At 44.9% G+C, this 13,011-nt stretch overlaps 1 protein-coding gene across 3 annotated transcripts in view; it reads right to left on the bottom strand.

Moving 5' to 3' along the window:
- Window positions 1-13,011, bottom strand: part of PKHD1 (PKHD1 ciliary IPT domain containing fibrocystin/polyductin) — a 380,982-nt gene that overhangs the window by 324,614 nt on the left and 43,357 nt on the right. For all 3 annotated transcript variants that reach the window (XR_010599356.1, XM_065587493.1, XM_065587494.1), the window contains exons 19-22: window positions 11,351-11,493; window positions 10,241-10,371; window positions 7,757-7,941; window positions 6,855-6,993 (exon numbers count right to left, since the gene is read on the bottom strand). Coding sequence is in view for 2 of the 3 variants with exons in the window: in XM_065587493.1 (XP_065443565.1) it covers window positions 6,855-6,993; window positions 7,757-7,941; window positions 10,241-10,371; window positions 11,351-11,493 (598 nt within the window). In the remaining variant the exon portion in view is untranslated. The remainder of the gene's footprint in view (window positions 1-6,854; window positions 6,994-7,756; window positions 7,942-10,240; window positions 10,372-11,350; window positions 11,494-13,011) is intronic.

Below are 13,011 nucleotides of genomic sequence, written 5' to 3'. Positions count from 1 at the left end.
GTCAGGATGAGCTCTACCCTGACATCTGGTGGTGAATTATGGCGAGTGTGGAAAAGAACTCCAGGGGCTGATCTTGTTTGCATAGGCACACCCACTTGCCTGGCATGAAACAACAGCAACTCAAAGTGGTTACTTTGGCTGGTGTGGGATCCCCAGTTTCTTTGTTATTGGGGCAGGAAGAATAAAGTTTTGTTACCCTGATTCTGTGAATCAAGGGCAGTGAACCTGTTGTATGACAGAAGGACTGAGTGAGTCCATCACCATTACCTAAGTAGCACTTGCTTGACAAGGGGCATGGGTTACAAAACCCAGTGAATAGAGAGAGGATGGGGACAGGTATTTGTACCTGATGGTATGGCCCCCTCCCCGAGGGGTTGAAACACCAATTGCACTACCTCCTCTCTCCACTGTTGAATGTCAGAGCTAACTTTGATTCCATTAGAAGTCTAATTACAGACTGCTGAGCTGAATTCACTTTGGGCCAATGGTGCACTAGCACTGGGGCTCCCCTACTATGAGCTGAAATCACAAAAGAGCTGAGATCACTGAGGCTGTGTTAACTAGTGGGGGAGCCTGAAGCTATATTGTGCTAAGCGGCTGGCGAAGCAGCTAGCAGAGTGGAGCCTCATGGGGACGGTTGGAGCGGAGCGGAGCTGAGCGACTCACAGGTCGGTGAGCAGGGTGGAGCGGCTGGAGAAGCAGCGAGCAGAGCAGAGCGGAGTCTTGTGGGAGCAGCCCAAGGAACGGCTGAAGTGGAGCAGAGCTGAGTGGCTCACAGGTCGGTGAGCAGAGCGGAGCAGCTGCCAGAGCAGCTCGTGGACGGCGGGAGTGGCTCATGGGACAGCTGGTGGAGTGGAGCGGCTCGTGGAGAAGGCTGCGGCGGAACCCCACGGAGAGGCAGCCGGTCGGCCTTGGATCACATAAGGTGCCCCTTAACACTCTGTGTGCCTTCCCCCCCCCCTGCTTGAACTCTGGGGCTGCACTGACCAGGGACAGAGACTTTGGGGGGTTGTTGGACTTTGGGGACTTTGGTGATCCTTGGGTTGCTGGACCCAAGAGACTTTGGGGGGTTGTTGGACTTTTGGGACTTTGGTGATCCTTGGGTTGCTGGTTTCAAGAACCCAAGGGAAAGGACACAGCCCAATTTGCTGGGGTGAGTTTTTTTGCTCATGAAGCCTGTTTGTGGTGTTTTTCCAATTTAACGCTGATGTTGTTTACCTCATGTTATTAAACATTTTCTGTTACACTCAGACTCTGTGCTTGCGAGAGGGGAAGTATTGCCTCTTAGAGGCGCCCAGGGGGTGGTATGTAATTGTCCCAGGTCACTGGGTGGGGGCTCGAGCCGGTTTTGCATTGCGTTATTGAAACGGAACCCCTAGATACAGAACCCGGCCCTTGTTGCTGCCAACTTAGATGGGCAGAAGGGTTACATTAGCACAGTAGTGTCCAGGAAATGGACCACTTGTGTGGACTGATCTAGGCTAAGGTTGATGGCGGGATGGAAATTATTGAAATCATGGTGGAATTCCTCAAGGGCTTCTTTTCCATGGGTCCAGATGATGAAGATGTCATCAATGTAGCACAAGTAGAGTAGGGGCGTTAGGGGACAAGAGCTAAGGAAGCGCTGTTCTAAGTCAGCCATAAAAATGTTGGCATACTGTGGGACCATGCGGGTACCCATAGCAGTGCCACTGACTTGAAGGTATATATTGTCCCCAAAAGTGAAATAGTTGTGGGTGAGGACAAAGTCACAAAGTTCAGCCACCAGGTTAGCTGTGACATTATCGGGGATACTGTTCCTGATAGCTTGTAGTCCATCTTTGTGTGGAATATTGGTGTAGAGGGCTTCTACGTCCATAACAAATTAAAAGTTTCAGAGTAGCAGCCGTGTTAGTCTGTATCCGCAAAAAGAAGAACAGGAGGACTTGTGGCACCTTAGAGACTAACAAATTTATTAGAGCATAAGCTTTCGTGGACTACAGCCCACTTCTTCGGATGCATATAGAATGGAACATATATTGAGGAGATATATATACACACACAGACAGAGAGCATAAACAGGTGGGAGTTGTCTTACCACCTCTGAGAGGCCAATTAATTAAGAGAAAACAAACTTTTGAAGTGATAATCTAGCTAAAAGCTAGCTTGATTATCACTTCAAAAGTTTGTTTTCTCTTAATTAATTGGCCTCTCAGAGGTGGTAAGACAACTCCCACCTGTTTATGCTCTCTGTCTGTGTGTGTATATATATCTCCTCAATATATGTTCCATTCTATATGCATCCGAAGAAGTGGGCTGTAGTCCACGAAAGCTTATGCTCTAATAAATTTGTTAGTCTCTAAGGTGCCACAAGTCCTCCTGTTCTTCTTTTTTCATAACAAATTAAGGCTCCCAATAACCTTTCTGTATTATCATTCCCAATGTGGGACAATGGGCACAGAGAGGGGATATGACTTACCTGAGGTCATACAAGAAGGCTATAGCAGAACTAGGAATGGACAACCCAGGTCTCCCAACTCTTGTCTATCTTAGGTACTTATACAACTCTCATCACCACAGTATCCCAGCACCTGACAAACTTAAACATGTTTATCCTCCGAAGACCCCTTCTGAGGTAGATTAGTGCTACTATCCCCATTTACTGATGGGAACGAAGGGTGAGTCTGCCCTGGTGCTGGAGATGTAATTTCCAGCTCAGGTAGACATACGCACACTAGCTTTGATCAAACTAACATGCTAAAAATAGCAGCGTAGCCACAGTGGCACAGGTTGTAGGATGGGGTAGCTGCCCTGAGTACAATCCCACCCTCGACCCTCTGTACCTGCTCAGGCACTTTGGGGGCTACACTGCTATTTTTAGCACGCTGGCTCTGTCTGAGTTAGCACGAGTACATTTATCCTACCTGGAATTACATCTTCAGCTTGACTGTGGGCATACCCTAACTGACTTCCTTAATGTCTTGACAAACTCTTTGGTGAGGAGGGGACTTGACTGCATGCCTTTCACGTCCCACGTTAGGGCTCTAACTGACAGGCCCACCCCCAGTCCTAAGTTTTAGCCACAAGGTCATCATCCTGCCTAGTTTTAGTCAATGTTTGTACAGTGCTTTGAGATCCCCTGGTCGGAGGAGCTACAGAAGAGCAAAGCAATATCAGACACTTTCATAAAGATTATCTCCAAACAAGGAAGCCAACAGTGATTCAGATGTGCTTTGAAAAGCAACATGGCGCCTTATCATTGTAACTGTTGTTCTTCAAGATGGCTGCCTGCAAGGATCCATGCCACAAGTGATGTGTATGCACCCCATGGAGTTTAGATCAGCAGCGTCCTTTGGAAGTGTTTAAGGACCTAGGCAGGGAACACTCACAGCCCTGACAGACACTGCTATTCCAAGTTCACACTGTCATGGTACATGCATCATCTGCAGCGGGGGACAATGGAGGTGATGCTTAAAGAACAATTGCTTCACAGTTATAATCTTGTCTTCTTCTTCTTAGTAGTAGTATTATGGTAGAACTTAGAAACCCCTGGACCTGGACCCCATTGTGCCAGGCGCTGTACAAATAGAACAAAAGGACAATCCCTGATCCAATGAGCTTACAAGCTAAACAGGTTTGTTATGCCAAAGGGATAATTAAAAAAGGTTGGAGTGATATTTACTCAAGTAGCTTTCATAAACCTGCTCGGTGTCTCAATGCATCTAATGATGGCAAGGACAAGTTATCTATATTGCTTACAATACAGACTGATTGGCCTGCAACTTTAAGATAGTTTTTAAAAATTTGTACCTCACCACTTTAAGTGTGGTTGGAGAAAAACAAATGTCCTCGGTGGCACAAGAGTGTCACCATGTGGTGACTTGTATGAATATCAGCTATATAATTCCCTAATTAAACACGTTTATTCTAATTCATAGATTTTAAGGCCAGAAGGGACAATTAGATCAGTGGCTCTCAATCTTTTCAGTCCACTGTACCCCTTTCAGGAGTCTGATTTGTCTTGTGTACCCCCAAGTTTCACCTCACTTAAAAACTACTTGCTTACAAAATCAGACATAAAATAGAAAAGTGTCATAGCCCACTGTTACTGACAAATTGCTTATGTTCTCTTTTTTACCATATACTTATAAAATTAATCAATTGGAATATAAATATTGTACTTACATTTCAGTGTATAGTACATAAAGCAGTATAAACAAGTCACTGTCTGTAGGAAATTTTAGTTTGTACTAAGCAACAGAGGGTCCTGTGGCACCTTTGAGACTAACAGAAGTCTACTTCTGTTAGTCTCAAAGGTGCCACAGGACCCTCTGTTGCTTTTTACAGATTCAGACTAACACGGCTACACCTCTGATACTTAGTTTGTCCTGACTTCGCTAGTGCTTTTTATGTAGCCTGTTGTAAAACTAGGCAAATATCCAGATGAGTTGAGTACACCCTAGAATACCTATGGGTACCCTCAGGGGTACACATACCCCTGGTTGACAACCACTTCATTAGATGATCTAGCCTGACCTCCTGTACAACACAGGCCAAAGAATTTCCCCCAGTTGCCCTGTATTGAGCCCAATAACTTGTGTTTGGCTAAAGACCATCTTCCAGAAGGGTATCCAGTCTAGATATGAAGACATCAGGACTGGAGAATTTACCACCTTCCTTCATAGTTTGTTCCAATGGTTAGCAACCCTCACAGTTAAAATTGCGTGTTAGCTTAAATTTGAATTTGTCTGACTTTATCTTCCAGGCATTGGTTCCTGTAATGCCTTTCTCCCCTAGATTAAAGAATTCTTTACTACTCCCATAGAGTCTCCCTGTGTCAGTACTTAGACACTAATCAAGTCACCTCTTAATCTTCTTTTTGACAAATAAATCGATTGAGCTCTTTACGTCTCTCATTGTAAGGCATTTTCTCCAGTCCTCGAATCATTTGTGTAGCTCTTCTCTGCCCCCTTTCCAGCTTTTTAACATGCTTTTTAAAAACGTTGACACCAGAAATGGACACCAGTATTCCACCAAACAGCTCGCAGACAAAAGTAAAATCCCCTCCCTGATGCCTATCCACTACTCCCCTGTTTATATATTTTTTTAAAAAAACACAGAATTCAGACAAAGCTGAATTTATCCACTCATCTTAGTCCATGCCACATAGATATGGAACTTCTCTTTCTCTCTGTAAAACCTATCAGTGAGAGCGTAAATCAGGGGTTCTCAAACTGGAGGTCGAAACCCCCTCAGGGGGTCACGAGGTTATTACATGGGGGGTCGCAAGCTGTCAGCCTCCACCCCAAACCCCGCTTTGCCTCCAGCATTTAGAATGGTGTTATAAATTATATAAATTAATGGAGATATCCCATCTCCCAGAACTGGAAGGGACCTTGAAGGTCATTGAGTCCAGCCCCCCTGCCTTCACTAGCAGGACCAAGTACTGATTTTGCCCCAGATCCCTAAGTGGCCCCCTCAAGGATTGAACTCACAACCCTGGGTTTAGCAGGCCACTCCTCAAACCACTGAGCTATCCCTCCCCCCTTTAAATTTATTAAAAAGTGTTTTAATTTATAAGGTCACACTCAGAGGCTTGCTATGTGAAAGGGGTCACCAGTACAAAAGTTTGAGAACCACTGGTGTACGGGGAGATCTACTTACAAGTGAAGTCACAGCTACGCTGTACCTATCTACCATGCTAGGAAGCTTGGCTGGTTTTGAATTGCAGACAGGGCTGTACTGTGTTTTAACCATGTTACCAAATCACCTGAAAGCCTTGAACTTTGAAGGATTGTAGCAGGAACTACTTACACTGAACAGATAAGGTCTTGGGAGACCCCCTTAAAATATAAACTGGATTGTTTCCATTTCTCTATTTTTTCCTCCTTGCTGACTTGGGTTGCATTTCTTTAAAATCCATGAGTCTGATTTTTCAGAGGTGCTGAGCCATACAGCTGCCATAGATTTCAGTAAGAGTTGTAGGTGCTCCTTTCTTTGTCTGTCTGTGATCCAAGTAGACAAACTCTCTGGGGCAGAGATGTATGTGTGTGTGTAGCACCTACCACAATGGGACCCTGATGTCAGCTGGGGCCCATGGCTGCTACTGGAAATACAAATAATAACAACAAGCTGATTCATAATCACACACAGAGTGCTGGCCTTAAAAAAATAACACTGAAAAAATGAATAAGAACAGCCCCTCCCTATGAGCTGTGAAAACAAACTGCACTACTACATAGGACACCAGGGTGAACCGGACCTGGGAGGTCATGGGGGAGTTCTTTGTTGTGTATGTAGGGTGGGATGGGGTGGAGTGTGTTTGGCTGTTTTTTAAGAGAATGAGCCCAAATCACAAAATCCAAATCTAAACTCCCCTCAAAGTTCCAGGCTGTTCGGACTCTGTGCTCCAGTTCAGCATGGAGATAAACCAGGCACAACATGCCAGTCCGGAACCAAATTCTCCCAAAGTTTGGGATTAGAAATTCAGGACTTTTTTTTTTAATCTAAAAGCGTATAGTTCTCTCTGTTCTGTTTAGTCCAGGGCCCTGCCTTACTGTTAACAAGTCGGGATTTCTGGTGACATGGGCCTCTGTCTGGTCCCCTTCAAGAAGGGCTGAGGCAAGAGGAGACCTTCTAGCAGAGGGTCTGATGGAAAATGAACACACACACACAAAAAACCCAGCAAGCACTTGCAAGTGAAAGAATAAGAATTCCTAGGAACAGCAACACAGGAATTGCCAGACTGGGTCAGATCTAGTCCAGCATCCTGGCTCTGGCAGTGGCCTCTGGCAGTGGCCAGCACCAGCTGCTCCAGAGGAAGGTATGAGAATCTATACTAGACACATGTGGAATAATCTGCCTCCAATTCCTACCTCAGTGACAGAAGAGGGAGATTGCTGCCACAGCCAGCCACCAGAAAGGACACATTGTAGGTTGAGGGAGACCCCACCACAGATACTTCTTGGATAACATTTCCACCCGGACGAGCTGGTCTGGGATCCCTTTGAAAAACTGAAAGGAAAATATTATTATTCATTAGCGATAGTCACTGGTTTTTTTATTTCAAAACTTCAAAGTCGTTTCCGTTTCAAAATTGGAAATGGACCCACTTGTTGGTGTTTCTTCAATATTTCTCATAACATTGGCAACTTTTTATCAAAAATGTCAGTGAATTGTTTCATTTACTGAAAACCCAGTGTTTTCAGGGAGCTAAAAAGGGTCAACCACCATTTTTGATACGGTAGAACCTCAGAGTTACAAACACCTTGGGAATGAAGGTTGTTCGTAACTCTGAAATGTTTGTAACTCTGAACAAAACATTAGGGTTGTTCTTTCAAAAGTTTACAACTGAATATTGACTTAATACAGCTTTGAAACTTTACGATTGAGAAGAAAAATGCTGCATTCCTTTTATTTTATGAATAATTTTACATTTAACACAGTACTGCAGTGTATTTGCTTATTTATTTATTCTCTCTGCTGCTGTCTGATTGCATACTTCCAGTTCCAAATGAGGTGTGTGGTAACTGGTCAGTTCGTAACCCTGGTGTTCATAACTCTGGGGTTCTACTGTAGACGTTTTCAATGAAAACAAAATAAATTTAAGTTGATCGTTTTTCAAGAAACTGTTTTCAGAAAAATGCAGGGCATTTTTTTTCTTTGTATTTTTTGAATGAAAAAACACTCTCTCTCTAAAAGCCAGCTCATGTATTGATATTTTGTAGGGAAGGTAGTGCCTAGAACAACAGCAACAAAGAGAAAGGGATTCAATTACCAGCTACGTTTCTATCTGAGACGATAATTTCATCAAGGTAAAACCAGCCAGATGTCTCCTCCTCTCTCTCAGGGATCAGCATGTCGATCTGATGCACAAATACCGGTGAGTTGGCTTCAAGGTCCCGGAGGGATTCAGAGCCATTCACACAGCCCCTCCAGAGATCAGCACACGTGAACTTCCAGCTGAAAGGCATTCAGAGTGCATTTCACTAATAGCCAGCTTAAGGGATAGGTGAGCTAGGCAGCTGCCTAATTCTTATACCCAAGTGGGCGCTAATATGATGGCCGCCGTCTCGGCTGACACACTCAGAATTGAACCAGGGATCTCCAGAGCTATAAGTCACTACAGCATGAGTTAAAGCATCATGGCTTCCCCAGTGAGGGGTTTCAACAGCCTTGTCTTCTCTGTGGTTCAACCCAGAGCGGGACCTGTTACGCACGCTCACCAGTGGGTTACACAAAGACTGGGCCTCCTCATGTTCAAATTGTTTTAAACAATACTAAAAATATCTGGGTCTGTTTGGCATGCAGCAGGGAGATCCCAAGCTCCTCCCGTATGCCCAGAGTGCTTTAATGCTAGAATTCCAAGCCTCTGCAACACAGAGAGCTGCATTATCACCTTGCCAGGTACTCAAGGGCTGTACCTAGTAAATTATGGATTTCCAAAAATAAATGCAACACCACAGCCATGCAATTAGCTCACACCTCTCTGCCTTGAGAAACAGAAACCGATTGTTGCTTAACTTGACTAAAAGCCTCCGTTAATCAGCTTTTCTCTTACCCTGCAGATACACAGAGAAAGAGTGGCCCACAACTGCATTTCATGGCAAATGTATCTTCACTTGTCGTGCTACATGTCACTTGCCCATGCCTTAAACCTTCATGCCAGCTGTTGCAATCCCCACCACCACCTTGGAAGCACTGTTACAACTATGCAAAGGATCCTGAGGGGTTGTGGGTGTATAGCAGATGTCAAATGCTCTTAATACGTATGGCAATATTCACCTAGGGCCAGTCCTCTCAGCTAGTGCAAAAAGGAAATCTGGTTAAGAATCTTGTCTCTTCTAAACGCAAAGAGGACATATTAAATTAACAGCCAGGTTCAACCCTTAACCATTATAAAAGCTAACGAACACAACAGAATACGTCATACCAAACTAGACCGCTTGTCGACCTAGGATGGTATCCTATCTCCAAGAACGGCCAATGAAATAACTTTAGACTAAGTAAGGGTGAGCATTACGTCCAAGAAATATCCTTGCTGAGTTCCTGGAAAGGACTTTTGTTTGCCCCCAACATAAAGACAGACCCCTGAAGAACACATCCCTGGCCTGGCACATGATATAGCGCACGCTGAGATAGGACACTTGCCAATAATCAGTTCCAACGCAGACCTCCAGCCAGGTTGGATATGCCCACAGTGGCTAGCCCTGTACAACTCAGCATTAACGTAGTGCATTGACTCCAACAATCCAATCATCCAGGACAGAGCGCTGGGTTAAGGCGGAGTAGCAGCAGCATGCATTCTAAATACTTTGTTGAACTCAATGATGCAGGAAAGTATGGAGGGAAATAGCTTAATAAGCATCAAAAATAATTAGACATACCTAAGAATGGCATCTGCAGGTACATTTGTTAGGATAAAATCACAAGGGCTATCACTCCTATGTGCGTTTCCAGGAATATGCTGGCTGACAGATGGGGGTCAAGAAGAAATGCCGTAAGTTCCTAACTATTTCTGAGATTAAGTGTTGTGCAGCCACTACTCGGAGTCTTTCCTGTTACAGCAATTGGCTTGTGGCGTTCATTGTCAAGGCACCAAGGGGATGTCCACTCTACAGTTAAACACCCGCGTCTGGCCTGTGCTTGGGCTCACGGGGCTGGGGGTCGCAGGACTATTTAATGGCAGTGTAGACATTCAGGGTCAGGTCTGGGACCCTCCCTCCTGGCAGGGTCCCAGAGCTCCAGCACGAGCCCAGATAATTAAATAGCCCTGCAGCCCTAGCCCCACAAGCCCAAGCACAGCTGACGTGGGCCAGCCATGAGTTTTTAACTGCAGTGTAGACACACCCCTAGAGGCCTTCAGGGAGGGGTATTATTACGATTACCGTGTCCACATGTAACGTACTGGTTAAATGGCTTGTGACTGGTCAGTCTCCAGTGGTAGCCCCACAAGGAAGATAAAAGCTTTGCTACTCGGTGTGGCTGTTCCCTATTTCAAGGGGTAAAGGCCTTGGAGGGGACAGTGCTGAGTTCTATTGCCAGTGCTCAGTGTGTGTGGTTTTGCTGATGAACACAACAGGCCAGATGTTCAGCTGGATTAAATATGCATAGCTCTATTGACTTCCATGGGGCTATGAAATTTTACACCAGCTGAGGTGCTACCCCTATGCGGGTACGTCTACAGCACACAGGTTTGTTCTCTTAGTGTGGAGAAAGCCATTTGCTGAAACTATACCACATGTATCCTTGTACTGGGTACCTTTCTGGGCTGGTCTCATTGAGACTCCACAGGCAAGTAAGATTCTTCTTCACTGTATTTAGAAAGGTGTTGATATAGGACACCGAAACATAAAGGGTATCGCTCACGTAACCTTTATATGCAAAGCACACCTGAGAAAGGGGAAGGAAAACAATACATTATGGTTATTACCAGCTGAGGTCTGTTTCTTGACTTATGTGAAATGAGTTGCTGCTTTTAGTCCGATTTCTCGTGAAAAGAAGTTTACACTGTAATGCCCACTATCTTGACTGATAGTAATTGGCACTGCTGCTGGCATCTCCAACATAAAAAAGACTAAAATGGGCATTGAGAATGAATTGTCCCTTCCCACCCCACAGAGACCGTCATAATAATAATACAACCACCCAACTTTTACATAGCATTCTACCAAGGAGGTCAGCATCATTATCCCCATTTTACAGATGGGGAAAATGAGGCACAGAGAAGTGATTTGTCCAAGATCATCCAGCAGGCTAGTGGCAGAGGGGGAACAGAACCCTGGTCTTCTGAGTCTCATCCCAAGGCTCTATTTAGTATGGTGCCAAGAAGGGAGAGATCACTAGACTGGGAATCAAATGACCTGAATTCTGTTCCCAGCTCTACCACTGCCTCCTTATGTGACCTTCTGCAAGTCACTTAAACTCTTTGTGCCCTAATTGTATAGTGAGGATGATGCTTACCTATCTTTATAACATACTATGAGTTCTATGGGTGCAAATCTCTACAAGCGTTAAGCATTACATTAGTAGAGGCAGTCTCTCTAGGCAGGATTGCAGCACATTCATGAAATAGCATGGAGTAGCTTGGACTGGGACTGACCACGGCACATCCTCTGGTTATCTCCAGAACACATCAATTTCCACGGTTGTCAATCTATCACCTTTAATAAGCAATAGAGTTTATGGATAAATAAGGTTTGCGTCTTCATGGCCCAGGAATATATCCTTAAGACACAATCTTGCGTGGGTTTGGGGAAAAGGGCAGATGGCCTCAATTTCCTAATATGTCTTGTCCATCTCTAATTTTTTGACGTTATTTGGTTCTCGGTACTTTCTTCCATGTTTTGCCCTACTCAGGGAGGCTACTTACATGTGTGTACTCAGTGAGGTTATATCTTGGTAAAGTTGATGGAGACATTTTTACAAGATGTTTTGGCCTGTGAATACTGAACCTTCCACAAAAGGGTTCTGTCCAGCTGGCAACATGTCCCTCAGTGGCAGAGTCTCTCTGGCCTGACAGTGGTAAAAATGAAAGAGGTTAGATGTTTGAAAAGGATTCAGAAATCCATGGAGTGGCTGGAAACTCGAAGGTCTGGTGAATGCAATCTTGTGCCTAAATTTGCCTGAGCAAATAAATGATGCACACTTGCAAAGCAAGCTTTTGCACACGCGTGTGCCCAATGAAGCATACCAAGGAGGTGCGCACACTTTAGATACACGAGTACAATGGCTACAAACAAACTGAACCAGGGATCTTGACAGCTGAAAGCATAACTCCCTGCAGCTTGATCTAAAGATCCAGTCGTTGTAGGTGAGGGGAGCACCAGACGCACCTCCCCAGTGGATTAGGCACAGAGAGTCACATGTAACACACCTTGACAAGTGAATTACAGATGCAGATCAAGCATGTTGTGATAATTGGAGCTCCATATTTACCCTCATTGTGAGCTCAGCTGAGAAGCGTGAGTGAAAGTTCATAAAGTGTCACAATAACCTAAAAATACTGATGGGGAATGGTGCAGAAGGGAGACAGACTGACTTAGTCTATACAAGAAATGCCTACTGATAGATCTCAAGGACTTATTAAGATCATGCCTGGGGCGCAAGAGAAGCGTGGGACCGGAATTCAGTGGCCCAAAATTGGTGTTTTGGCATTTAGGCCTAATTGGTGGACAAAATAATGAGGTGTTGGGCTATTCCACACACCACTCCCCTTTTGGGGGCCTCAAAAAGATTTTTTTTTGGGGGGGGGGGAACTGATGGATGGGAAGGCTGAGTGACTGAAAGACAAGAGCATGGGTAGGCATGAGCTTCGCCATCATGACTGTCCCCCATCTCCTGGGACCCCAGGATCCAGCGTGACACGATTGTGCCATCTTCGTCCGAATCCCAAGAAACTTCCTGACTAGACCAGGCCAGAGACAGGGACCCAAATGACATCACCACCTCAACCAACTCTGGCTAAATCCCAGATATCACCTGGAATGTGAGACTGTCACCCTCATGCCCCCTTGTGCGTCCTTTTCCTTCCCCACTTTATTTCTTCTCCTTCCTATCTCCCTCTCTTTTTGCCTTCTGTTTAATAAGAGTCTTGCTTAGCCAGCCAGAACTGTATATTCTGCAACAGTGCTGTGAGCCTGCGACCAGAGAGACAGTTAAAGGCAATGCCCCAAGCAGCCCAATGCTGGTATGCAGGTCTCAGAGTGGCTGATAAAACCATGTGGTATGCTGATGTTTCTTCAGCGGTGAGGTTGCAAGTGAAAGTCAACACCAAAGACAGAGGCAGTGTTTTCTATCTTTGCTGTTCTTTTCTTTCCTTGTTTGTGTGTGTCTTGTTTTGTCTTCCAGGAAAGGGGATCAGGCTAGAACAACAACAGCTCCAGCCCATTTCAATGAATTTCTTCTCTTTTCCCCAAAAGGACAGTTATTACCATCTGCAATGCCACCTAAGGGACTCTCAAACAGGGCATTTTCCTTTTAAAGCCCTTCTCCAGCTGAAGGGATGTTGTTAAAACGAAAGCCGTATTTAAT

This window comes from Chrysemys picta, chromosome 3, assembly GCF_011386835.1.
Source record: "Chrysemys picta bellii isolate R12L10 chromosome 3, ASM1138683v2, whole genome shotgun sequence".
In the NCBI taxonomy this organism is placed as follows: Eukaryota; Metazoa; Chordata; order Testudines; family Emydidae; genus Chrysemys; species Chrysemys picta.
Note: the sequence above shows the minus strand (reverse complement) of the source record. Positions and strands in the feature narration are given on the sequence as shown.